At 55.9% G+C, this 25,856-nt stretch overlaps 3 protein-coding genes and 1 long non-coding RNA gene across 4 annotated transcripts; 3 read left to right on the top strand and 1 right to left on the bottom strand.

The window, feature by feature from the left end:
* Nucleotides 1-4,665: 4,665 nt before the first annotated feature.
* On the bottom strand, nt 4,666-12,034 carry LOC132340459 (serine/threonine-protein kinase PAK 3-like). The gene is made up of 10 exons (XM_059871484.1): nt 11,979-12,034; nt 11,456-11,493; nt 10,258-10,321; nt 9,378-9,426; nt 8,253-8,362; nt 7,379-7,496; nt 6,887-6,986; nt 6,273-6,469; nt 5,235-5,372; nt 4,666-4,785 (listed from the first exon to the last, which is right to left on the bottom strand). Exons 1-10 carry the CDS (start codon nt 12,032-12,034, stop codon nt 4,696-4,698), a joined length of 960 nt encoding a protein of 319 aa, XP_059727467.1. The 3' UTR covers nt 4,666-4,695.
* A 2,819-nt stretch (nt 12,035-14,853) lies between these two features.
* Nucleotides 14,854-16,416, top strand: LOC132340458 (patr class II histocompatibility antigen, DO beta chain-like). The gene is made up of 2 exons (XM_059871483.1): nt 14,854-15,452; nt 16,315-16,416. Exons 1-2 carry the CDS (start codon nt 14,934-14,936, stop codon nt 16,414-16,416), a joined length of 621 nt encoding a protein of 206 aa, XP_059727466.1. The 5' UTR covers nt 14,854-14,933.
* A 166-nt stretch (nt 16,417-16,582) lies between these two features.
* LOC132340646 (uncharacterized) lies at nt 16,583-17,518 on the top strand. Its single transcript, XR_009489963.1, has 2 exons — nt 16,583-17,125; nt 17,286-17,518. It is a non-coding gene; the product is annotated as an uncharacterized LOC132340646 (long non-coding RNA).
* A 3,187-nt stretch (nt 17,519-20,705) lies between these two features.
* LOC132340515 (uncharacterized) lies at nt 20,706-25,654 on the top strand. The gene is made up of 4 exons (XM_059871557.1): nt 20,706-20,817; nt 21,063-22,040; nt 22,491-23,498; nt 24,145-25,654. The coding sequence occupies exons 1-4, from the start codon at nt 20,803-20,805 to the stop codon at nt 24,994-24,996; spliced, it is 2,853 nt and encodes a 950-aa protein (XP_059727540.1). The 5' UTR covers nt 20,706-20,802; the 3' UTR covers nt 24,997-25,654.
* The last annotated feature ends 202 nt before the right edge of the window (nt 25,655-25,856 follow it).

Below are 25,856 nucleotides of genomic sequence, written 5' to 3'. Positions count from 1 at the left end.
CTTGGTGGCCACGTGTGACAGAGCCACCTTGTTCAACTGGAACATTGTGTGCCCCTTCAAGGACATCGAGGCCATCCTGAAGGGGATAAATGAGGTGTCCCCTGACGTCCTCCAGGCCTTGGTGGCCAAGGTGGCCAAGTTTGAGTGGCTGTGGGATGCCAGCACCCGCCTGGCCAAGGATCACCTGCCAGGTACACTTGGGGACATTGACAACCTCCTCTTGAGTCCCTGTGGTGACCATGGTGGCCCCAATGACCCTGGCAGCTGTGTGGTGGCTGAGCAGTGTCAAAGAGCCATTGAGGACATCCCAAGGCTGCTGCTGGGACAGTGATGTCACCACTGTGATGTCATCAGGGCAGTGATGTCACTGGAGAGAGTTGTGGACACTTGAGTGCCACCAGCTCCTTGTGTCACCAAGAGCCCCTCAAGTACCACCAGCTCCTCGGGTGCCACCAGCTCTTTGTGTCACCAAGAGCCCCTCATGTGCTACCAGCTCCTCGAGTGCCAGCAGCTCCTCATGTCACCAAGAGTCCCTCAAGTGCCACCTGCCTGGACAGAACTGGTGCCACTGGGCTGGTGGTAGTGCCATGTTCCTGGTGCCACCTTTGTGATGCCCCTGTGTCCCTGCAGAGGGGACACAGGGATGGCAGGAGGGGACTGGGGGTTGCAAAGGGACAGAGGGGACAGCAGAGCCCTCCAAGGCAAGTGCCACCAGGTCCCTGACACCTCCACTGTCCCCTCCCCAGGTGTCCCCTCCACAGCTGCAGGCACTGGTGGCCATGGTGGCCACCCTGGGCAAGCTGGTGGCGACTGTGACCAAGCCACACCGGGCCAAGTGCCTGCATGAGTCCCCAAACTCCCTGCATGAGGACCTAGAGAACTTCACCCAGATCCTGTGTAGGACCCTGAACCACAGGAGTGTCACCTCCCTGGGCCACTCTGGTGTCCCCTCCCTGGGCCAGGCCCTGGCCACCCTCAGGGCCTCCCCTGAGACCACCTGGGCTGATGTGAGAGCTGTGACCAGCACCTGGCAGGAGTCGGTGGCCAGGCTTGTGGAGAGATGGGACCGGCTGGCCAGAGAGGCCACCGAGCTCTGTGACTCCTGCAGGGAGGTGGCCACTGCTGAGGCCGCTGTTGCAGCCACCACCAAGGCCAGGGACTGGCAGGACACGGCCGCCTGCTTGGGGACAGCTCAGGAGAACATGGTGGCCATGGAACAGGAGCTGCCACTGGCCCTTGACAGGGAGGAGGGGGCTTCGACTGTGGCTGCACTCAAGGCCCGGATGGTGGTGGCCACCAACGAGATGCTGGCGGCCACCATGGCCATGGGAGAGGCTGTGGTGGCCAAGAGCCAGGCATTGATGGCCACCAGGAGGGGACAGGAGGTGGAGGCCGCCCTGGGGCTGCTGGAGCACTTGGTGGCCACCTGTGACAAAGCCACCGCCTTCCCCCGGGAGCTGCAGCGCCTGCTCAGGGACATCGTAGACACCATGGAGGGGACAGAGGAGGAGTCCCCCGATGTCCCCGAGGCTTTGCCAGCCAAGGTGGCCGTGGCTGAGCGGCTGTGGGTGGCCAACACCTGCCTGGCCAAGGATCACCTGCTAGGGGCACTTGATGACATCAACAACATCTTCAGTTGTGATTCCAGCAGCTCCAGTGCCCCTGTGGTGACTGAGAAGTGCCAAAAAGCCATCGAGGACATCCCGAAGCTGCTGTAGGGATGGTGATGTCACCACCGTGAAATTATTATGGCAGTGACATCATCGGGGACATTGCTGCTGTCACCTATGCCCTCCTCGTTCAGTATTTGAGGCAAATTTGGCAAAATTTCTGGGAATTTTCCTTGATGATGTCCCAAATCCTGATGGGAATTCCAGGGGTGATATCACTGGGGACACTCAGGGACACTCAGGGACAGGGGACAGGGGTGAATGAGTCCCCTCAGCAGCTTCCAGCTTTCCACTGTGCCTGCAGCAGAGCCGAGTCATAAACTGCAATTTTATAATTGGCTTCTGCAATTCTGCATTGCCTTTTGCACTTTTGTATTGCCTTTTACACATTGCTATTGATCACCAGAAATTTGATATGGTATTTGATACTGCTATTATCAGTGATTCCTTGTAGCTGCTGGTTGGTGCAATATAATCTATCAGTTCATGTGTGCACCATACAGCCTATAAATAAATATTTAAATAAATAAATAAATAAATGATTATTCTCTATATACATCAGACTGGTCTGTTCTGAACTCTGTGTCAGACACATTCCTTGACCCCATTGAAAGACAAGTGGTCAATAAAGCCATCCCAACATTCCTTGAGGCGAGCACAGCCAGGGAGCTGCTTCAAGGCGCTGTCACTGAGAGATTTCCCCTTGGAAACCCGGGGTGGGATGGAAATACACCCGAGCAGATGGCAAAATTAAACTGATATCAAAGCCTCGTGGAATGGGGGTTAAAACATGGGGTCTCTAAAGCTGTAAATTGGTCAGAGCTTCACCAAGTGAGGCAAAATGATGATGAATCAGCCACTGATTTTTTAAACAGGTGAAGAGAAACTGCCATCAAATATACTGATGTAGATCCTGAATCAGCTGAGGGTGAAGCACATCTGGTTTTGTTTTGTGTGGGTCAGGCTTCAAATGATAAAAGAAGAACAGATAAAGGGAGTTGAAGACATAGATAAACTGCTGGAGGGTGCCTGGAAGGTGTTTTGAGACAGGGGCCCAACTGAAAGAGTTCATCCCAACCCAGCAAGAAGGCAGCTCAGGAAAAGTCACCCAAGAAAGCTTCCCCTGCGGAGAAGGAGCAGAGTGCATCCTGTAAGAAATGGGGGCACTGGAACAAGGACTGTCCAGTGCTGAAAGAAAAACCATCAGTCCCCAGCTGCCAGCAGAACAAACCTCAAGCAGCTCAGGCTCTGAGTGATGGGGGCCGAGGGCTGTCGTGGCATTAATTAGCATTGACTCCATGATTGCAGGAGGCTGATCAATCACCTTATCCTACCATACTGTATTGTTCTGTACTAATTAATAAACTCACCCCCTCACAGACAGTCCAATACAGACAGATCCAATTGGTCAACCAATCCAAACTCCATCACCAATTAAGATAATGGCCAGTTAAGAAAACACCCTATGGTAAACCAATCTGCATAACACATTGCACATGTGCACAACAACAGGTGCAGCAAGGAAGCAGATAAGTGAGAGTTAAGCCCCTGGGCCTCCACACCAGTGCATCTTCCTTTTCTTCACAGCCTCCTTCTCTTCCACACAGATAAAGTTTAGGATTGACAAATCCTGGCTTGGGAGAACAACAAGGGGTGAGCACCTTGGGTTGTGTGAGAGAGGAGCCTCACTCTTTAGAATTTTTAAAAGTTTAATAAGGGATAATTAGAGACAAATCAGTAACAGCACTGGGTGCTTGGCAATGGCCAGAGGCACAATGGTTAACCACAGCAACCCTTCTTGTCTAATTTTACCATTGTATTGTTCAAATTATACACATTCAAACACTTCTTTGAACTCCTTTACATGTTCCAGGAATTCTTTAGGTTGGTCTGACCCCCAACCTGCCTTTTTAGAGTGTGTGCAGGAATCGTGGGTTGTTGTTTTGAGGGTTGTGTGTCACTCCCTCACAAGGGCCCCCTGTTCTGTGGTTGCAGCAGGTGACAGTTACTGACAGTGGAAGGGTCAGTGGCAGGGGTCCTCATCACATCCCTTCCTCAAGTGTTATCTGACCAGGCAGACAGTTTTAGCTATTTCCACAAGTCCTTTAAACCAGCATTAACTATTTCACAAATATCTCTGAGTCATTCTCATTATTGTCAGTTAGTTACAAAAATAAAAGCATTAGTTATTATTTCACAACTACAGCTACTTCTGCAAAAGTTAACATTACAATGCACAACACATGGCATCCACTTTAATATTTTGGGAAAGCCAAAACTATAATGTATGTTTTTCACACTCTCCACAAACTAAAATATCATCCATAAATGATGTTCTGAGGATACGAGCTGCACAGGGGCCAGGGCATTGGCCACAAGAAGCTGACAAATCACACTATAGCAAAAGCAGTGAAAGGTGATTACAAACTGTACCATATCGAACTCTTTGTGATAAAAATAATTTTAAAACTCAATACATGAAGCAAAAGCCAACACTGCCTAGTTATTTATACCAAAGCCTGGGCAGGTTTTTCCCTTGCACGGAGCACTTGGGCCTTCCCCGGGCCCCTTCTGCCCTCCTGCAGAGCTGCTGGCATTTTCCAGCACACACAGTTTGTAACCCAGAGCCGGGTGCAGCCCCGAAGGCTCCAAGCGCCTCCTTCCAGGCTGACTCTGCAGGTGCCGAGGCTGCTCTGGGCTCTGCCAGGGCTCTGCTGGGGCTCAGCTCTGGGCCAGGCTGGGCCCGCTCTCCCCTCACATGGCTCCGGGCAGCTGAGGCACAGCGGGAGAAGGAAAGGACACGTCAAGGGAGTCGAGGTTTGAGAGAATTTTTATTCCAAAAATTGTCATAACAAACAGGCTGTCCTAACTACCATAACTAAATATCAGTGCTAACTACCATAACCAACTATCAGTGCTAACTGTCATAACTAACTACCACAGCTAACTACCATAACGAACTAGCAGTGCTAACTACAATAACTAATTGTCCTAACTACTGTAACAAGGAGCTCCCTCAAGTGCTTCATCTCCTCCGCTGCTCCCTCAGTTGCTTCGCTGCAGTGATCACAGGGGTCAGGCTGGAGAGAGGCTTGGCTGATGACAAAAATGGGTGCTGTCCAAAGGATAAAAAAGAAAGAAATGGACTGTTACTTCCCAGAGTCAAGTTCCTCACAGGCTCTGTTGCAGCAGGACAAAGGGAAATGCTTTGAAACTCAAGAGAGGGAAGCAGGCTCAGATTAGATGTAAGGGAGAATTTTTTAACCAGGAGAGTGGGGGAACACTGACAGAAGGTGCCCAGAGGTGTGGGAGGTGCCTCCTCCCTGGAAACCTCCAAGCTCAGGTCGGGCAGGGCTCGGAGCCCCCTGACCTGTTGAAGATGTCCCTGCTCGCTGTGGGGCACCAGGCCCAGCTGGCCTCGAAAGGAGCCTGCCAGGCCAAAGCAGGCGAGGATTCTGCTCGCTCTGCGTGTGGAAAGCAGCGAGGCTGGAGACTGTCGGAGGGGGCCCCACAAGAAAACCCCTCCCTCGCGCTGCTGCTTGCCCTGCAGCCCTTGGCATTCACCTGCAGCAGCTCCTGGGCAGCCCAGCGCCGCTCCTCGTCCGGCTCCAGGCTGCACTCGAGGAAGTCCCGCAGCAGAGCCGACAGGCGCCGGGGCTCCTGCAGCTGCGGGGTCCCGTTCTGCCGGATCAGAGCGCGAGCCTGCAGGGAAAGCAAACTCAGCGCTCTGCCAGCTTCCTTCACACCCACACGGGCTCACATCCACCCCGGGTCCTCAGCCCCAGCGGCACTTTCCTCCCTGACAGAGATGCTGCTCACAGCTCATTTTTCTGTGCCAGCCAAAAAACCCAAACCCTGGGGCTGCCACAGCCACTGCAACATCCAAATGATCTCTCCCTGAGAGCCAGTTTCATTGGCTGACTGTCAGTAGGAACCCCCATCAGAAATAACACATTTTGCTTCTCCAAATGTGGACACCAGCTGTACAGGCCATTTTCCAGAGTCAGTGTGGTCTGCCTGGGTTATTTCAAAGGATTCTTACATCAAGTGCATCTGCAGTGCCACTGACACTCAAGTGAATGCATTCCTGATGCCCCATCCCAGAAACTGCCAGGCCAAAAACAGGAGGTTTGTGATGCTGAAAGCTCAGCTTTGGTGACACAGAGAAAGTAGCTTGGACTAGGAAAGAAATATGTTAGACTATGGGGATGTTAAACAATCATCCTCAGGTTTTCAACAAGTTTCACAGTGAGAAGAATCAGAGGGGAGATCATCTTGTAAAATGTCTTCTAGAAGCTCCTGCAGAAATCTTGTTGGGTTTGGGGGTGGGATGTGGGGTTGGGTTGGGCTTTTCTTGCAAGATAACATTAGAGCTGATGCACTTGCTTCACATTTCCATGTCATCCTCAGAGCCAGAAGAGCTGCAACAACGTAAATCCCAAAGCAAATTGTTGCTGGAGACTGCAGAATATTCGTCTGTGTTGACGCTGGAGTCCTCTGGGAATTCCCTTCCCATGTGCAGAAACCTCCAGCTGCTGCTCCCAGGGCAGGGTCCCCCTGTGCTCACAGGCCTCTGCAACCACTGGAGAATTTGCCTCTTACCATGGCCCCCGTTTCCCTGAAGTAAGGAGGTTCTCCTTCCACCATCTCGATGGTCACAATGCCAAAGGCCCAGATGTCCACCTTGGGGCCATAAGGAGATCTGGTCACAACTTCTGGGGCCATCCAGTGAGCAGTGCCCACCATGGAGCTGCGCCGGTCCTGCTCAGGGCTGAGCTGAGCGCAGAGGCCAAAATCAGCTGAGGACAGAAACAAACCCTGTCAAAGGCAGATGGAATGAGGAAACCAAGCACAAAGATTCCCCACTCTCCATCTGAGAATGCAGTAGTGAAGTCAGCTGGGAAAGTCCTCAGGGCTGTAGCCAAGGAAAGATGGAACTGGACCCTTAGAGAAACCCTCAGCTTTCATGCAGTGGCTTTTACTGATTCCCTTGGAGCTTTAGATTCCCACTGCTGCCCCTCTGGAAGGGCCAGAGCCAGAGCAAAGGCACTGCTGGCACCCTGCTCCTCTCCTGAGCTCTCTGCAGGGGCAGCCGCTCTCAGCTGGCAGCAGGGCCCGGGCAGTGCCCCCAGCAGCCCTTGTGGGGCTCTGGCCTCACTGGGAAGCAGCCCCACAGCCGCAGCCCGGGAGCGCCGTGCCTGGCCAGGAACACCCACCCAGCCTGACAGAGCCGTCCATTCCCAGGAGGATGTTGGAGCTCTTCAGATCCCTGTGAATCACCCAGTTGGCATGGAGGAAATCCAGGCCCTGCAGACACTGAGAGAGAACAAGAAACACCAGGGTAAAAAACAATGGCCGGAATATATCACACCAGAAAGGACAGTTCAGAATTCTGCCAGCAGCAGCTTTGCTGGGAGAGGCCAGGAGTGCAGTGCACACAAGCTCCAGGCAAACGGTGCAAGGCAAATCTGAGAAGAGCAAATCAAATCAAAAAAGGACAGAGAGTACCACAACAGCAGGAGAGAGAGCAAGAACAGAGTAGAAGTGCAGTGATGCTTGCAGGCCATTCACTGCAGAGACTCTTTCTTCTCCAGCTCATGAAAAAAGCACAGAAACAAAGCCCTGAGCACGGAGCCACTCCTGTTCTCATGCCTGTTTGGAAGGACCATCGTGTCCCAGGCATGGGAGGGGCAAGCAGGATCCCTCACCTCCCGACTGACAGCTGCCATCTCTCCTTCAGCCATGCGTGTCTGTCTGACAACATCCTGCAAAGTTCCTCCATCCATGTATTCCATCACCAGCCACAGCTTTCCATCAACAAGGAAGCTGGAAGAGGAAAACAGTGGCATGGAGATGAATGGGCAGTGCTCAATTCCCCCATGGAAAAGACTGGATGGAGTTTTGTTTCCAGGTCACTTGTCAGTGAGGACAGAATCAGATGGAGAGACATTCCTGCCAGGCTGCCCAGCCCTTGGAATCTGCACAGTCTAAAGGAGAAGGAGACACCTGTGAGAAAGGACAGGCCTTAGATGGCAAGCAGGTGAAAAATGCAGGTTAGCAACAGCCCAGATCAATGTGGAACCAGAACACTTGCCCCCAGCTGGTTCAGCTTCTGAACTCCTCAGTTCCACCATTCCCTCCAGAACAAGGCAAAACAACTGCCAGGGTTATGCAGGGGAGGAGGCCGTGCAGCACTTGGGACAAAAGCAGTCAGAAAACCTTTCAGAAAGTCCCTTCAGAAACAGGCAAGGCCAGTGAAAAATGGGCAAATGAGGCATTGCTGGAAACAAGAACCTGGTCTGCCTGCCATCTGTAGCAATGGAAAAGGGCTGGGAAGAAGAAGCCAAGGGAAATAATTTCTGCTGTGGTTCATCAGCACTTGTTGGGAGACACAGCAAACGGGGTCAACTTGAAGGAAAAACCAAACCAAAGCAACAAAAGCACACACAGGGAGTGAACTGCCAGGCTGTTGTTTGGGGAAGATGTGGCTGGGTCAGGCATTTTCAAAACAGGCTACAGACTCGGGATGCCAGGAAAGGTTAACGCAGGGCCCGGGCACGGGATAAGAGCTGAAGCACTCACCTGTCCAAAGAGTTGACAATGTTGGGGTTCTTCTTGTCCTTCAGGAGCAGGATCTCATTCACAGCTCGTTCCCTGTTCTGCCCTCGGAGACTCATTTTCTTTATGGCCACCTGAAGGGACATGGCAGCCCTTGAACTGCAGGAGTCTGTGGCAGGAGGCCACAGCAAACACAGAGCGAGTCTGTTTGGAGTGACGGAGCCGGGCTGTGCCAAACTGCCTTGGGATGGGACACCAGAGCTCAGCAAGTGCCATTCCCACAGCCCATTGCTCTGCCAGCTGGGGGCTGCTCACAGGACACATGGCCAGAGACATTTGGCCTTGCAAGCCCTGCAGAAATGGTCCCTCAGCTGTCAGCCTCAAAGCTCTAACAACATCCTCTGCACCTACAGTCTGCTCAAATGGCCTCAACACTCTCATTATTATTATTCAAACCCATTTGGAAAGCAGGAGGTAATTCTGGTTCTGTGAAAACAGAGCAAAACAGCCAGGAACCCTTTAGCAGTTCTATGGGATTTGGTCATGATTTCAGATGCAACTGCTCTGTTTGGGATTGCACAACAAAGCAAATACGCATAACCATTGCTCAGGTGATTCCTGTCACAGGCTGTCACTGACACCAGACCCAAACACCACTGCAGGGTTTGAGAGAGAGCTTTGCTCTGGACATCCATCTTTTCATTTCTCTCCCTCTCTCTGTGAACTGCTGAAGTAGGACTAAAACCCCAAATTGAGCCCAAGCAGGATCTCTCCCTAATGAGGCCTTGAGGCTCTCTTTGAAGATGAAAGACAGGATGGAAATACTGCTAAATAGTGTTCCTGTGAGAGGCTGGGGTGAAGATAAATTGGGCCTCAGTCTCCAGCAGCTGATGCATTCACACTTTTAGATATGCAGACCAAGCCAGTGCGTCCTGCTCTGACAGACACCGCTGCCCTCCTTGCATTCCTTTGGCACTTCAGAAGGACCAAGTCTGTCCCAGCTGTGCTCTGCAGGCTGACACTGCTCTGCCTTCAGAGGAGCAGCCTGGGCACGAAAGCTCTGCTGGCCCCCAAAGCTGCAGCCACAGCTCCCAGCAGAGGGGAAAGCCCTGGAGAGCTGCCAGGCGTGCTGGGCGTGTTGACACTGACCTCTCCTCCAGTGGCCCTGTCCAGTCCTTTGTAAACGGTTCCGAAAGCCCTGGAGACAAAACAGCAGAGAAGAAAGAAGCAGCGCTTTAGGCCCTGGCAGTGAAAGCCAGCCCAGACAGGAGATCTCTGCTGCCTGCAGCCTTCACAAACACCTGGGTGCATCGACCCTTCCAACAACAGCACAGCAGCCACCAGCCCTCTGCCATGCAAGGTGGGCAAGAGAAAACTGAGACCCAGCACGAAGGAATTGGGCTGGAGCAAATCCCAAATGTCCACCCTGAACTGCTTTAGTTCAAAACCTAGGAGGGGAAATGGGGGTCTAAAGAACTGGAAAAGAATGCATTTCATCCTTTTCCATGTCCGTCCTAAGACCTGCTGGTTCCACAAGGGCTCTGCCATCAGGCAGGTGATGCAGTTTCCCCCAGAGTGCATCAGCTCTGTGTCTGTTACTGAATGGATGGGGTCTGTTACCTGTGCTAGAATAGAGCCCTTATTAGTTCACCTCTGGTTTCTGTTTCTAAACCTTTAGGTTGATCATTCTGACCCGTGGATATTTTTCAAAGGAAAATATTTGAAAGAAATCTTCTTGAGAATTGCTTTCTGACAGTCATCAGATGGTGAGTTGCTCTTTTAGGCAATCCAGTTCCAGGGACAGAAGATCTTCCAGGTCCTGCTCCGTGCTGCAGGCAGGACACTGCCAGCCTCAGGGGGATCTGACGGTGCCTCCTGACCACAGTTATCAATTCTGATCAGGACTGCGAGACAGCAGGATGGTAGCCCAGTGTCTGAAGGTGTTTGGAGCTCTCCTGACTTCTCACTGGATCCTGCACCAGTACAACCCCTGGCCCTGCTTGTGCAGAAGTCGCTGCCGTGCCCTTACCCTTGGCCAATCTGCTCCAGCTCCAGGTATTTCTCGGCAGGCTCCGCCTCGCTCACGGTGTTCCCTGAAAGAAACCACGTGGAAGACGCTCCCTCCCAGAGTGAGACCCCGCCCTGCAGCAGAGCCAGAACGCAGCCCCACTCCCTGGGGCCGTGAGCCCCTTGGTCTCAGCTGGGGAAGGACAAGAAATGGCTCGGTGACATTCAGCTGCAGAGCAACCCTGGGTGCAGCTGATGCCGAGACACACACACAGCGCCCTGCTCGGGCACCCAGGGACAGAGCAGACGTACTCAGCTGCATCAGGCACCACTCCCCTCTCCCCTCTGGCTGCAGGGCTGTGCTGCTGTCAGAATGCTCAGCCCAGGATCCCACAGAGGAGGGAGGTTCTTCATCCTCTTCCCAAAATTCTTCAGCTTCTCCATCCTCTTCCCAAAACGCTGCCGGTTCGCCATCATCTTTCCAAGCCAGGGGATGTTTGCTGTCCACTTCCCATGCTGGGAGATGTTCACTCTCCTCTTCCCAAGACACAGGATGTCCTCCATCCTCATCCCACACCGGGAGATGTCTGCTGTCCTCATCCCATGCCTTGGGAGCTTGGCCATCCTCGTCCCACTCCGGGAGATGTCCACTGTCCTTGTCCCAATCTGCAGGAGCCTCGCTGTTGCATTCCCACACCACGGGATGTTTGACCTCGTCTCCCAGAACAGTGGGAAGCTCACTGCTGTCTTCCTCCTCTTTGGCCTCCTCTTTGGAAGCAGAGGGAGCCACAGGAGGTGCTGGTGCTGCTTTTGTGCCCTGTGGACAAACGGCAGCGTGAGGGACGGGAAGTTCTACCTCAGTTCTCACCTTATTTATCCTCAGCTGCACATCCAGCTGCACTAAGCAGAAATTGGGTTTGGAGCTGTTCCAACTAACAATGGGCTAATGTTGACATTGCCACTTATTGCTGGGAATTCAACATTCCACCATGGCTAAAGCCAGCCAGCAATCCTCTGCCTGCAAAGCCAGACCTGCAGCTCTTCAAAAGCTCTTCAGCAGAAAAGGAGAAAACTGCTGGGGATCGCTTTGATGCTACTGCTGCTGCTGAGACACTGACAGGAACTTTCCTTCAGCCTCCCAGGCTGGCACTCGGCTGCCACATGCCAAACTCACCACTTGCTGCACAATTCCAAACACCAAAGGTTCCTTTCCCACTCACCGAAGGAGGAGCTGCTCGGGATCCACAGAAGAAGTGCCCTGAAATGGGAGAGGGAACATGAACCAGATGCTGTTAGGAGAAAAACTGCCTGTGGTGGGAAATGCCACAGAGCAAGGCAACCCCAAGAGAGCATTTTGCTCTCACAGCATCCCTGCAGGAGCCACAGTCCCTTCCCACAGCAAGCAAGAGAACAGCACAAAATACTGGGCTGGGTCAGTTCTTGGCCGGAGCAGCAAACGGAGGGAGTTCCAGGCTCTGCTGGCACAGACTCCCTTCCTGAGGGAACAGAACCCCCCAGGGCTCTTTGCAAATGCCATGCAAGCCCCCCTGGCTGCAGACACCCCCTTTTTCAGCTGCAGCTGCTGGCAGCAGCTCTCCCAAAGCAATGGTGTCTTCATGGCAATTTGGTTCCAAAATCAGCTCAGCTCCAGAGGAAGAACACAAAGCACACAGCAAGCCCAAACCCACAGATGCTGCACCGAGGGAAAGCCTCGACTTACGTGCCAAGTGGGTTAAAAAATACCCCGAATAAGCCACCGAGTAGAGAGTGCAAACTGCAGCAGCCACGTGCTGGATCATTTTGGCTGCGCTGCACACGTCTGCAGCCTGTAGCCCTCCGAGCACAGAAGGACACCCGTCAGGGCTGGGCTGGCTGCTGAGAATGCCTCGGGCAGGAGGATCCTCTGGCAGCGAGCCCAGAGCCACTCAGGGCACTGAGGCCTCCGTGTCCCACAGCAACGGGAACACCACGGGGACGTGGCACTGCTCCTGTGACACCACAGCAGCAGCTCACGCAGAAACCGCCTGGAAGGTTCTCCTGTGTCACAAAGGAGCACAAAGATCCCTCCCAGGGCACAGCCTATTGCCCAAAGGATGCCAGAGGAACTCGGAAAATGCAGCACACAAGGACACCCCATAGCCCAGCCTGAACACTGAGGGGGAACAAGGACGGCACCAAACCAAAGGAAACGTGACCTTTAGTCACTGATACTTCTGACTAAAAGCAGCAAACCTTGTTCCATCAGGGATCTTTGTTCTAGTTCTAAAAACAAGCAAGGGTCTCCAACCTTAAATACACAGAAGGCAGGAACTGGGGAGGAGGTGGGATTGGGAAGGAGGAAGAGGAGGGAGAGAGGAAAAGGAGGAGTAGGAAGAGGTGGAGCAGGAGCAGGAACAGGAGGTTCCAGTGACCCCTGTGGCCGCAGCCGCGGGACCATCGCCCCCACCTCGTCCTGCAGGTGAGAGGGGAGGAGGGGCGTGTCCCAAATCCATCAGGGGTGTCGCTGAGAGGGTTTTTTATTGGGGTGTGTTTGGAGACTGCAGATTGTGGATTTGAGCCCCAAATATCATCTGGCGTCTCTTGGAGGTTTTTTTCTCTGTGTTTATAATTTTGGGTCATGCAGGACCCCAAGGCTGAGCCCCTTGGGGGGATCTTTGGGGGTTCACGTGGCCATTGCCCAGTATGGGCTGGGGAGGACATTGGTGCTGGGGACCCCTGGGAGAGCAGAGGAGGGGAACCCCTGGGACCCCCAGAGTGGGGAGAGCAGAGAGGGGCGATCCCAGAGCCGGGGGACCCCGGCTGCCTTGAAAGGGGGGGAGCCTGGAGAAGAGGGACCCCTGGGACTCCTCGGATCTCAAAGTAGAGCATCAGGGGAGAAGGGACCCCATGGACCCCCAAAAGCCCCTGGATCATCCCTAAGCAGGATACTGGAGAAAGGACAAGCCTTGGAGCCGTTGGACCCCCATCATCCCAAGGAAAGGAAAACTCTGGAACCCCAAAAGTGGAGAGATCAGCGATAGGGAATTCCTGGGAGAGATTTTTTTGGGCTGAATCTTGACATTGTGGAGATTTTCATGGACACAAGACCCCTGCTGACTTCTAGAAATGGAATTGGGCAGGAGGAGCCTCTACTCCAAGGCGCTCCCACCTTGGTTTCCCCCAAACCAGGATCTGTCATTGCCAAGCTGTGGCCTGATGGAGGAGGAGGAAAAGCCCCAGAGATCCCTCACGAGGAGTGGCTGCAAGCCCAGCCCAGGGAGCTGCAGGAAGGAAAGAGTCCCCCTGAGCCAGGAAGGTGTCTGGAGATCCAGCCGGAGCTCAGTGGAGAAGCCTCATGGCGGGGAGAAGCCCTACAAGTGCTTGGAATGTGGGAAGGGTTTCAGCTACAGCTCTAGCCTGATGGAACACCAGAACATCCACGCTGGGGAGAGGCCCTGTGAGTGTGGGGAACGTGGGAAGAGCTTCAGTGGAACCTCCGACCTCACCAAGGACCACAAGATCCACACTGGGGAACGGCTCCATGAGTGCTTGGAATGTCAGAAGAGCTTCAGGTGGAATTCAGGGATCGTCACTCACCAGCACTTCCACACCAGGGAGAGGCCCTGCGAGTGTCCCGAGTGTGGGAAGAGCTTCATGAGCTGCTCCAGCTCAATCCCCCATGGGAGGATCCGGGCTGGATGATCCCCAGTGACCCCCGTTGGGCAGAGCCCTGGTGACCCCCGATCCGGGTGATCCCTGTTGGGTGGGGGAAGGTGTTGGAGAAATTTCTTTGCCCTGTCCTTGTGCTGCTGTGATTTGGTTGGTAATAAATTCCCTCCGTGTGCCCAGGCCGGGTCTGTTGTGCCCGTACCGGATTTGCCGAGGGATCTCTCCCGGTCCTTGTCCCCACGGAGGAACCCTCGGTTCCATTTTCTGTCGCTGTGCGGCTGCGGGGGGCAGGGACAGAGCGGCTCTGCATCGGGCCAGCGTCACCACTTGCCACGGGCACCCTTGAGATCCCGCGAACCTGGGCACGCATTTCTGGGCTCACCTGAGCTCCCACCTGCCCAGCGCCCCAAGGTTCCCCCTCCCCAAAAAATCCCCCAGCCCGGGGCTGCAGCCTCCCGGAAAGGCCTCAGCCAATCCCAGCGCAGGCAGAAGGCGGCGCAGCCAATGAAAGCGCGGGGCGTTGGATTGCCTCATCGGTTGCCGGGCAGAGCCCGTGGCCAATCGCTCCCCAGCAGTGGCGGGAGCCAATGAGAGCGCGCGGCGCTGCCGAGCCCGCCCCGCTCCGGACTGGTGCTCCCAGCGCAGCGCGGCTGCTTCGGGGCTGCGGCCCCTGCCCGGCGCTGGCCGTGGGGCGAGGGGCGGCAGCTGGGGCCGGACTGGTGGCACTGGTGGTGCTGGGAGCCCCCCCGGCTGCGGGCGCGGGGCTCTCGGGTGAGCGGGGGGGGCCGGGAGGCGGTGGGACGGTGGGGGGGAGAAGGGGGAAAAGGGGGCGAAGGGGGGAGCCCGGAATGGACAGGAGGAGGAGGGGACCCCCCCAAAAGGGAGAGCGGGAGGGGCAGAGGGGTGGGCGAAGGTGAAGGAGCGTTGGGAGAGGGTGGGGAAAAGGGGAGGGGGGACCCCGAAACTGAGCCCGAGAGTGGCTGGAGATTGGGGGATTTGTAGGAAAATGGGGAAACGGGACCCTTAAAGTGATTTTGGGAGCGGCCAGAGATGGGAGGGGAAAAAATGTGGAAGGGGAAATGGGGGAAGGATGGCACAGAGGAAGCGGCAGCGCGGGCAGGATGGCGGCCGTGGGGCACAGGGAGTGCGCAGTGGGGATCCGGGTTGGCCCCCGGTGCTCTGGGGGTGCTGGGGGGGCACCCCGGAGCTGTGTCCTGCACTCACAAGGGTGTTCCAGAGGATGAGATTGAAGAGTGTCACTTGTTGAACGGCACGGAGAAGGTGAGGTTCGTGGAGAGGTTCATCTACAACCGGGAGCAGTTCCTGATATTGGACAGCGACGTCGGGGTGTACGTGGGGTTCATCGCCTATGGGGAGATGAATGCCAAGCGCTCTAACAGGCACCCGGTTCACATGGAGTACTACCGGGCTTTGGTGGACACGCAGTGCTGGCGAAACTACGAGCTTTATGCCCCGTTCACAACGGTGGCGCGCCGAGGGGAGCGCGGGGCAGAGCGCGTCCCCTCGGGCCCTGCCCTGCCAATGACACTGGAGCTCCTGAAATTCCCAGTATCCCTCGAGTCTGGGAATCGCCTCAGAGGCGGCAGCCCTCCTTGTGTCCATCACTGGGACATCCTCTCCCACCCAGTGACCCCCCCGTGGCTCCTCCAGCCCATCCCAGTCCATCCCGGTCACTCCCAGTGCTCTGTGGCGCGTCCATCTCGGTCGAGCGTGGAGATAACGCCTCTCAGCCAATCACAGCTCGTCCCTCCGATGACCCATCTGTTGCTAGGATGATCCGCAGATCCGAGTGCCCCGAGCTGGACTCGGCCTCGCAGCGCCGCGCACGTCATTGCCAGTTCCATCCCAGTCCATTCCCAGATCCCTCCCAGTGCCACCGCAGTCCCTCCAACTCCCTCCCAGACCCTTCCAGTCTATTCCCAGTCCACTCTCCGACTTTCACGCTCTCTCATAGTGCCGAGTGCCCCTCCCACCTTTCTCAGTGCCACTCCAGTCCCTCCCAGTTCATTCCCAGACCATCCCAGTTCCAACCAGCCCCTCCAAGTCAATTACCAGTCTATTCCCAGTCCACGACAAGACTTCCACCGTCTCTCCCAGTACCCCCCATCCTCTCCCACCTCTCTCGGTGCCACTCAACTCCCTCCCAGTGCATTCCCTGTCCCTCTCCACCCCACTAAAGCCCTCCCCTCTCCCAGTGCTCCCCACCTGATTCCAGTGTGTCCCCACTCTCTCCCTCTCACAGTGCCCCCAGTGTGTCCATCTTGCTGGTGCCCTCGAGTTCCCAGCCTGGCCCCAGCCGCCTGCTCTGCTCCGTCATGGATTTCTACCCTGCCCACATCCAGGCGAGGTGGTTCCAGGGCCAGCAGGAGCTCTCAGACCACATGGTGGCCACCGACATGGTCCCCAACAGGGACTGGACTACCAGCTCCTGGAGCTGCTGGAAACCCCCACCCCCAGGGCAGGCTCACCTACACCAGCCAGGTGGAGCACGTCAGCCTGGAGCACCCCCTGAGCTGCACTGGGATACGGGGGAGCCCCCGGGGGCACTGGGAGAGCCACTGGGCTGTGCTGGGAGCCACTGGGAAGGAGCTGAAGGGAGCTGTCTTGGAACTGGAAGAGGGGCTGGGGGCTTGGCAATGGCTGGGAAGGGGTTTGGGGGATGCTGGGGAGGGTGAGATGGGGTTGGGGGGGTCCTGGTGGGCACTGGGAGGGAGTTTGGGGGTGCTGGGTGTGACTGGGAGGGAGTTTGGGAGCACTGCCATCCTCTCGCCACCCTGTGTCCTCCTTCACACCCCGTCTTTCCACATCCCCCGTTCCCTACCCGGAATGGTGATTGCTGTGTAAGAGACGGTTGGAAGTTTCCCTCATTTGCCTCATGACCGTCGCCAGGACAGACCCTGAGGGCCCTGGCTGGAGTTCTGGCCTGGTTGAAGTGGATGCTCACCAAGTGATTGTGTGCAGGTGTGCTTGCTGTGCCTCCACGGTCTCACACCTGCTTCACCACCCCACAACAGCCCATGAATTTCCCCATCTCTTGGCCAAATGAACTTTCTGAGCTAACTCTGGTGATCCCCCCACGGAAGATCCCTCATCTGCCTCATGACCACCATCAAGGATGGAGACTGAAGCCCCCTCCCAAGGAATGAGACTGAGACCCTTATAATTCTAACACAGGATGCTGGCCTGACGGAAGTGGGATGTCTGCCAAGTGGTGCCTGCAGGTGTGTTCGCTGGACCAAGACTGGTTTCGCACAGAACCAATCCTGAAACAATGGGTCCCGCTCACTGCTGAGATTGCTTTGTCCTGTTTTGGAACATGGACTGTCCATACCTGTTTTCAATACACTTATTCTCTGTTGTCTTAACCCATTCTCCCCTCAGCAGAGGACTATAAGAGACCCCTGAGTTAACCAAAGAATTTGAGATTCTCCTCGATGTGACAAGACGGATCTACTGGCCGGACCACAGGGATTTCATCTCTCCATTGGCAGCTATTCCCCCCAGACCTTCTTTTTTCCTCTCTCTCTCTCTATCCTTTATTCCCTTTCTAATCCTTCTATCGCATTTGCTGTGGGCACTCAGTAAAGGTGCATTTGTTTTGATGAATACTGAAATCCCCTCTGTGTTGTTTTGCACTCTGAGATCAGTTAATGAACCATCACAACCCCACTTGTACAAGTGGATCATGGCAGGCCGTGCCGTCCTGGGCCCTCCTTCTGAAAACGGCGCTGACCACGCTGTTTAAGATTCCCCTTTTTCCCACCAATTCCTTCTCCTCTGGTCCCAAACCTCCCCTTCCCCCCTACCTACCTACCTCTCCCCCTTCCTGCTGTGCCTCTGCAGCTGGCCCTGCCCCGGGCCCGCGTGGCGCGGCTGCGAGCCCCGTGCAGGAGTCAGCCGGCCTCACCACCACCCTGTGAAAAACCAATCACTCGTTATAAAAATTTAAATGTTTAATAGTAATAAAATAGTTACAAAAACAGGAATAAAAAAATAGGGCAGTAAGAACTTGGACAATCAGAGTTAGGACAATAAAGGACAATAAAAAAGCAAAGAATTATGAACATTTGGATGCTTTCCTCATAAAAGCATGTCAGCTAACAAAGGGTTAACCCTTAAAAGCAATAGCCTGCTGCATATTCATAAATCTCATACATGATGCAAACATTCCTTTCAAAGTAGAGATTTTTCTGGTTATTGTCACCTTACCCCCCTATATCTCGTAAATCCTGGTTTGGCTCCGTGGAGTCTGAAAGAAGGAGGTGAAAGGAGTCTGGTTCTTCATGATAAGGAGGCAATAATTCTTCTCTTTGGGATTTTAGTGTCTTGTTGCTGTTATCTCTGTGAAAAGAATTTCTTGAACATCTCATCCCTTTCTTGAGCTAGTTAGAAAAGTATCTTACATCGCATAGTTTCTATTTTAATATTATGCTATAGCCTAAAACTCTATTTACCACACTACTTAAGAGGATTAACACAGCATTAATTAAGTAAAACAGATTACCTTTCTAACATAACACACATAATATTCCTTTTATTATTTGCAAAAAGCCAACCATATAATACTCATTTTTCACAATAACAACACCCACAATACCAGCGCCAACGCTGAGACCAAACACTAAAGTCTGTGCCCCTCATGAAGAGGGGATCAAAGAACTGCACCCCTCCTGGTGAGGAGATCAAAAGCCTGAGGAGATTGAGCTGTTAACTCATGAAGTAAAAATGTATTCATTTAATCAAGTATCATCATTTCTGTTACTTTATCCTTTGTGATTAAGACTCAAATGCTTTTCTATTCCTTGTTAATCATAATTAATAATTATTAATTATTAATATTCATTTGCTGAATAATATTCTTTTTGGTTTTGTAAACTATTCAGTCATATTCCCGAGAATCCCCTTATTTTAAGTTATTCAGCTTGCATTGATAAATTTAAAAACGGAGTTGTGGAGTGCCCCTGTTCCTAAGAGACAGGAATTTGATCTCACCCTCCTTGTGCTGCTAAGAACTCCTCTCTTGCCTCCAACGCCAACTCCCCCCTGGGATCCCCTGTAAAAACCCCCGGCCCTGCCTTTGCCTGGTCCTTCGTCCCCATCCCGCCCCTCCTGCCCGGGGGTAAGGAATAGATTCTGGAGCTTTCTGGAACCAGGACCCATCTCGTTTGTTCCCCTGCCCAGCGCCGGCAGCTGCGCCCTCCGTGGGCACGATGAACCCAGCTGCAACACACAGCAACAGCAGGGAGCCCAGAATTACCCCAAATTCCCCAACACTCCGGTCAGGGACCATGAAATTACCCCAAAATTACCCCAAAACACCCCGAAATTACCCCAAATCCCCCAAACTCTGCTCAGAGACCAGGAAATTGCCCCAAATTCCCCAAAACTCTGATCAGGGACCACAAAATTACCCCAAAATACCCCAAAAACCCCTAAACTCCGGTCAGGGACCATGAAATTACCCCAAAAACATCCCAAAAAATGCCCCAAAATTCCAGTCAGGGACCACAAAATTACTCCAAAATACTCCAAAAATACCCCACAAAAAACTTAAGCTTCGGTCAGAGACTCCAAAATTACCCCAAAATACTCCAAAAAAACCCAAACTCCAGTCAGAGACCTCTAAATTACCCCAAAATATCCCAAAAAACCCCCAAACTCTGGTCAGAGACCATGAAATTATCCCAAAATATCCCAAAAATACCCCCAAAAGCCCAAAATCTGGTCAGGGACCCCATAATGACACCAAATCCCTCCAAAATTGCAAAACATCCCTTCAGAGACCCTCAAATCCCCACAGAACCCGCAAACTCCCCCCACATTACCTCGGGATGCACAAAACCCAGTTGGGACCCCCCCCAAATCCCCTCAGAACCCTTCAAGATCCCCCCTAAATTCCTGCAAGACCTCTCAAATCCCCTCAGGACCCCCCAAAATTCCCTCAAATGCTCTCACAACCCAAATCCTCTCTCACGACACCCCAAAATCCCCCCCAACCCCTTCAGGACCCTCAATTCTCCTTCAGAACCCCCTAAAATCCACCCTAAACCCCTTCACGACTCCCCAGTTCTCCCTTTAGGACCCCCCAAAGTCCCTCACATCCTTTCAGCCCCTTCACATCCCCTTAAAACCACCCAAAACCCCCTCAGGACCCTCAGTTCTCCCTCAGAACCTCCCAAAATCCACCCCAAAACCCCTCAGGATCCCCAATTCTCCCTCAGATCCCCCAAATCCCTTCACATCCCCTCAGCTCCCCCACATTCCCTCACAACCCACCCAAACCCCCTCAGGACCCTCCACATCCCCTGAGGACCCCCCAAACCCCCTCAGGACCCCCAATGCTCCCTCACGGCCCCCAAAACCCCTTCAGGAACCTCCACATCCCCTCAGGACCCCTAATGCTCCTCAAGACCCCCAGCCCTCCCTCAGATTCTCCCAAACCCCCTCAGGACCCCTCAAACCCCCTCAGGACCCCCAATTCTCCCTCACGACGCGCCCAAATCCCCTCAGGACCCCCAGTTCTCCCTCTCACCCCCCCAAACCCCCTCAGGACCCCCCAAACCCGCTCACACTCCCCAAACCCGCTCAGCTCCCCCCAATTCCCTCCTCACCCGCCCCCCCCCCCCCCCCCCCCTCCGCTCCCGGTGCTGACCGCGGTCGCTGTCGCCCATCCCGCGCTGCCGGGGGGGTTCCGGGGGCTCCCTCGGCGCCCCCAGATTCCCGCCCCGCCCCCGCTCTCCGTTCCCCGTGACGTCACCTCGCCCCGCCCTTCCCGGAGTTGGCCTGAGGCGGCTCCGCCGGTTCCGCGCGCCGCTACTCGGGGCCGGATCTGCGCCGGGACCGGCTCGTTCGACCCCCGGAGCGTCCCCAGAGCGTCCCCGCCGGGCCCGCAGTGACTATGGAGCCCCGCGAGGTGCGACGGGGGAGGGGAGAGGGGGACAGAGGGGACCGGGGGGAAGGGGGCAGTGGGGGATAGGGGGACACGGGGGGTGGCGGGGGGTGGCAGGGGCTACGAGTGTGGTGGCAGGGGGTGGCTGAGGGAACAAGAGGCTGACAAAGGGACGGAGGGGACAAAGGGAACCCCTCGGGTGCATGGGGCCACCCCAGGAGGCTGCAAGTGCCACCAGGTCCCTGACACCTCCCCTGTCCCCTCCCCAGCTGTCCCTGGCCCTGCTGCAGCCACAGGTCACCGTGGTGGCCATCCTGGGCGAGCTGCTGGCCACCCTGCCCAAGCAGGACGAGATGATGCTGCTCGTGTCCACAAGGTGCCTGTACAGGGATCTGGAGAAATTCACCAAGGAGCTCCGAGCCACCCTGTACCGCATTGATTACACCTGGAGGCGCTGCAATGTCACCTCCGATGATGATGATGACCCTGTCACCTCCCTGAGTGAGGCCCTGGCTGCCTACGAGTACACCCCATGGACCGCCTGGGATAATGTGACAAGGGCTGCCAGCGAGTGGCAGGGGGCTGTGGATGGGCTTGTGACCAGCTGGGTCCAGCTGGCCTGGGCAGCCACCAGGCTCTGCAACATCTGCAGGAGGGCGGCCGACATGGCCACCACTGCCACTGCCCGGGCCAGGGAGCTGCAGGACGAGGCTGCCCGTGATGGGACAGCTCTGGAAAACATGGTGGAGCTGGGTCAGGCCCTGGGTGGGGAGGAGGGGGCCGAGGTGGTGGCCAGGCATGAAGCCCAGGTGAGGATTGATGCCAGGGTGACTGCCAGCGAGGCAAGAAGGGCCACCATGGTGAAACAGTGGGTGGATGTGGCCCTGGGGCTGCTGGAGCGCTTGGTGGCCGCGTGTGACGAAGCCACCACCTTCCCCCGGGAGCTGCAGCACAGGGTTGGGGACATTGAGGCCACCCTGAAGGGGACAAATGAGGTGTCTCCTGATGTCCCCAACGACTTGGTGAACAAGGTGGCCGTGGCCAAGGACCTGTGGGAGGCCAACGCCCGGCTGGTCATGCGTCACCTGCTGGGGCCACTTGACGACATCATGAAGTTCTATTTCACTGGTGCTCCCACCAGCCCCAGTGTCTGTGAGGTGGCCGAGCGGTGCCAAATAGCCATTGAGGACATCCCAAGACTCCTTCTATTTCCAGAGTGTCCCCAGACCATCCCCACCGAGTCCCCAGTGAGCATGGAGCTCCAAGAGATGTGACGGGGAGGGGGATGGGGGGACAGAGGGGACACTGGGAGAGGAGGGGACATGGTGGGGGGAGGGGGCAATGGGGGATGGTGGGGACACGGGGTGGTAGGAGGGGACAGGGGGTCGCAAAGGTGACAGGAGGGAGTGGCAGGAAGGGGGGAGGTGACAGAGAGGGGTAGGGGAAATGGAGGTGAAGGGAGCAGTGGGGGATTTGGATGACTTGGGGATTGGGAGGGGACATGGTGGCTGCAGGTGGTGGTAGAGAGGACAGCAGGGGTGACAGGGGCTATGAGGGGAGGGTCAGGGGGTGGCAGAGAGAACAAGATGCTGACAAAGGGATGGAGGGAACAAAGGGGACCCCTCGGGGGCAGAGGGACACCCCAGGAGGCCATAAGGGCCACCAGGTCCCTGACCCCTTCCCTGCCTCCTCCCCAGCTGTCCCCAGCACTGCTGCACCCCCAGGCCACTGTGGTGGCCATCCTGGGTGAGCTGCTGGCCACCCTGCCCAGTCGGGACGAGATGATGCTGCTCATGTCCGCAAGGTGCCTGTACAGGGGCCTGAAAGACTTCACCTGGGAGCTCTGGGACACCCTGTACTGCACTGGTGACACCTGGTGGCACTGCAGTGTCACCTCCTATGATGATGACTCTACCACCTCTGATGATGATGATGACCCTGTCACCTCCCTGAGTGAGGCCCTGGCTGCCTATGAGTACACCCCATGGACCACCTGGGACAATGTGACAAGGGCGGCCAGCGAGTGGCAGGGGGCTGTGAATGTGCTTGTGAACAGGTGGGCTGAGCTGGCCAAGAAAGCCACCGAGCACCACAACACCTGCAGGGAGATGGTCACCACTGCCTGGGCCAGGGAGCTGCAGGCCGAGGCTGCCCGTTTTGAGACAGCTCTGGAAAACACAGTGGAACTGGGTCAGGCCCTGGGTGGGGAGGAGGGGGCTGAGGTGGTGGCTGGATACAAAGCCCAGGTGAGGAGAGATGCCAGCTTGGCTGCCAGCGAGGCAGCCAGGGCCACCATGGTGAGACAGCGGCTGGAGGCAGCCCTGGGGCTGCTGGAGCGCTTGGTGGCCGCGTGTGACGAAGACACCGCCTTCCCCCAGGAGCTGCAGCACAGGATTGGGGACATTGAGGCCACCCTGAAGGGGGCAAATGAGGCATCCCCTGATGTCCCTGAGGACCTGGAGGCCAAGGTGGCCGTGGCTGAGCGGTTGTGGGAGGCCAACACCTCCCTGGCCAAGGATCACCTGCTTGGGACAGTTGACGACATCATGAAGTTCTATTTCGATGGTGCTCCCGCCAGCCCCAGTGCCTGTGAGGTGGCCGAGCGGTGCCAAAGAGCCATCGAGGACATCCCAAGGCTCCTTCGAACCCCGGAGTGTCCCCAGAGCATCCCTGCTGGGTCCCCAGTGAGCATGGAGCTCCAAGAGGTGTGATGGGGGGGGGGGGGCATGGGGGGGTGAGAGGGGGACATGGGGCACTGAGGTTGGTGGGAGGGGACGGGGTCACAAAGGGGACAGCAGAGGGTGGCAGGGGCTACTAGTGTGGTGATACGGGGTGGCAGAGGGGACAGCAGGTAGGGTAGCAAGGGGTGGCAGAGGGGACAAGGGGTGACAAAGTGACAGAGGGGACAGCAGAGCCCTCTAAGGAGGGGACTATTCCCGGAGTGTCCCCAGAGCATCCCTGCTGGGTCCCCAGTGAGCATGGAGCTCCAAGAGGTGTGATGGGGGGGGGTGGGGGCGTGGGGGGTGAGAGGGGGACATGGGGCACTGAGGGGGAGGGGAAGGGGCAGTGGCAGATTGGGGGGACACGGGAGGTTGGTGGGAGGGGACAGGGGGTCACAAAGGGGACAGCAAAGGGAGGCAGGGGCTACTAGTGTGGTGATACGGGGTGGCAGAGGGGACAGCAGGTAGGGTGGCAAGGGGTGGCAGAGGGGACAAGGGGTGACAAAGTGACAGAGGGGACAGCAGAACCCTCTAAGGAGGGGACAAATGGTACCCCAGGAGGGCACAGGGGCCACACCAGGAGGCCACAGGTGCCACCAGGTACCTGACACCTCCCCTGTCCCCTCCCTAGCCATCCCTTTCCCAGCTGCTGGAGGCTCTGGTGTCCGTGGTGGCCACCCTGGGCAAGGTGGCGGCCACCGTGACCGGGCCACACCGGGGCGTGCGGCGCTGTGTGCCCCCAAAGTCCCTGCACGCGGCCCTGAGGAACTTCACCTGGAGCCTCCGTAAGACCCTGGACCACCCCGGTGTCACCTCCCTGGGCGACCCTGCTGTCACCTCCCTGGGCCAGGCCCTGGCCACCCTCAGGGCCACCCCTGGGGCCACCTGGGCCGATGTGAGAGCCGCGGCCAGCGCCTGGCGGGAGTTGGTGGCCGCGCATGAGCAGAGATGGGACCAGCTGAAAGAGGAGGCCACCAAGCTCCGTGATGCCTGTGAGGATGTGGCCCCTGCCCGGGCAGGGGACCTGCAGGACGAGGCCACCCACAGAGGGACAGCTGGGGACAGCCTGGTGGCCACAGCCCAGCAGCTGATGGTGGCCCTGGACAGGGAGGAGGAGGCCTCGGTGGGGCCCACACGCAATGCCCAGGTGTCAGTGGCCACCAACGAGGCCGTGGGAGAAGCTGTGGTGGCCACCAAGCGGGCAAGGGTGGCCATCAGGAGGAGACATTGGGCAGAGGTGGCCCTGGGGCCACTGCAGCGCTTGGTGGCCGCGTGTGACAGAGCCACTGAGTTTATCAGTTACATGGAGTGCCAGCTCAGGGACATCGAGGCTGCCCGGAGGGGACAAAGGAAGTGTCCCCCAATGTCCCCGAGGCCTTGGTGGCCAAAGTGGCTGAGGCTGAGCAGCTGTGGGAGGCCAGCGCCCGCCTGTTCAAGCATCACCTGCTGGGGACACTTGGGGACATCCACAGCCTTCTCTTGAGTGCCTATGGTGGCCGTGGGGGCCCCGATGGCCCCGGCAGCCGCACGGTGGCCGAGCAATGCCAAAGAGCCATCGAGGACATCCCGAGGCTGCTTCAGGACAGTGACGTCACTGCTGTGACGTCATCGCGGCAGTGACATCATCGGGGACATCGCTGCAGTCACCTGTCCCCTCCCTGTGCGGTATTTGAGACAAGTCTGGGGAATTTTTGGGGAATTTTCATTGAAATTGCCCCAAATTCTGATGGGAATTCCTGGGGTGATGTCACTGGGGACACTCTGGGGGCACTCAGGGACATGCAGGGATACTCAGGGACACTCAGGGACAGGGGACAGGGGTGAATGAGTCCCCTGAGCAGCTTCCAGCTTTCCACTGTGCCTGCAGCAGAGCCAGGTCATAAATTGCAATTTTACAATTGGCTTTTGCAATTCTGCATTGCCTTTTGCACTTTTGTATTGCCTTTTGCACTTTTGTATTGCCTTTTGTACTTTTGTATTGCCTTGGACACTTTGTTATTGATCACCCACAATCTGATATGGTGTTTGATACGGATATTGATTATCAGTGACTCCTTGTGGCTCCTGGTTGGTGCAATATAATCTGTCTGTTCATGTGTGCACCGTACAGCCAATAAATAAAAAACTTAATATTTATTTTATTAATATCCTCTATATAAATCAGACCGGTCTGATCTGAGCCCTGTGTCAGACACATCCCTTGAGCCCACTGAGGGACGAGTGGTCAATAAATCCCCCACAATGTTCCTTGAGGGGAGCACAGCCAGGGAGCTGCTTCAAGGCGCTGTCACTGAGAGATTTCCCCTGGAAAACCCTGGGTGGGATGGAAATACACCCGAGCAG

This window comes from Haemorhous mexicanus, chromosome 32 (assembly GCF_027477595.1).
Source record: "Haemorhous mexicanus isolate bHaeMex1 chromosome 32, bHaeMex1.pri, whole genome shotgun sequence".
Classification (NCBI taxonomy): Eukaryota; Metazoa; Chordata; class Aves; order Passeriformes; family Fringillidae; genus Haemorhous; species Haemorhous mexicanus.
Note: the sequence above shows the minus strand (reverse complement) of the source record. Positions and strands in the feature narration are given on the sequence as shown.

What these genes read in the sequence shown, in the direction of transcription:
- LOC132340458 (XM_059871483.1), top strand. Translation starts at nt 14,934, where the DNA reads ATGGGAGGGGAAAAAATGTGGAAGGGGAAATGGGGGAAGGATGGCACA. An exon ending in TGGAGCTCCTGAAATTCCCA is followed by an intron (nt 15,453 to 16,314) that starts GTATCCCTCGAG and finishes GGTCCCCAACAG; the next exon opens with GGACTGGACTACCAGCTCCT.
- LOC132340459 (XM_059871484.1), bottom strand. Translation starts at nt 12,034, where the DNA reads ATGATCCAGCACGTGGCTGCTGCAGTTTGCACTCTCTACTCGGTGGCT. An exon ending in CTGGAGCAGATTGGCCAAGG is followed by an intron (nt 9,427 to 10,257) that starts GTAAGGGCACGG and finishes TTTTGTCTCCAG; the next exon opens with GGCTTTCGGAACCGTTTACA. An exon ending in TCAGGGAAACGGGGGCCATG is followed by an intron (nt 5,373 to 6,272) that starts GTAAGAGGCAAA and finishes CTTTCCCTGCAG; the next exon opens with GCTCGCGCTCTGATCCGGCA.
- LOC132340515 (XM_059871557.1), top strand. An exon ending in CCATCCCCACCGAGTCCCCA is followed by an intron (nt 22,041 to 22,490) that starts GTGAGCATGGAG and finishes CCTCCTCCCCAG; the next exon opens with CTGTCCCCAGCACTGCTGCA. An exon ending in TGAGCATGGAGCTCCAAGAG is followed by an intron (nt 23,499 to 24,144) that starts GTGTGATGGGGG and finishes TCCCCTCCCTAG; the next exon opens with CCATCCCTTTCCCAGCTGCT.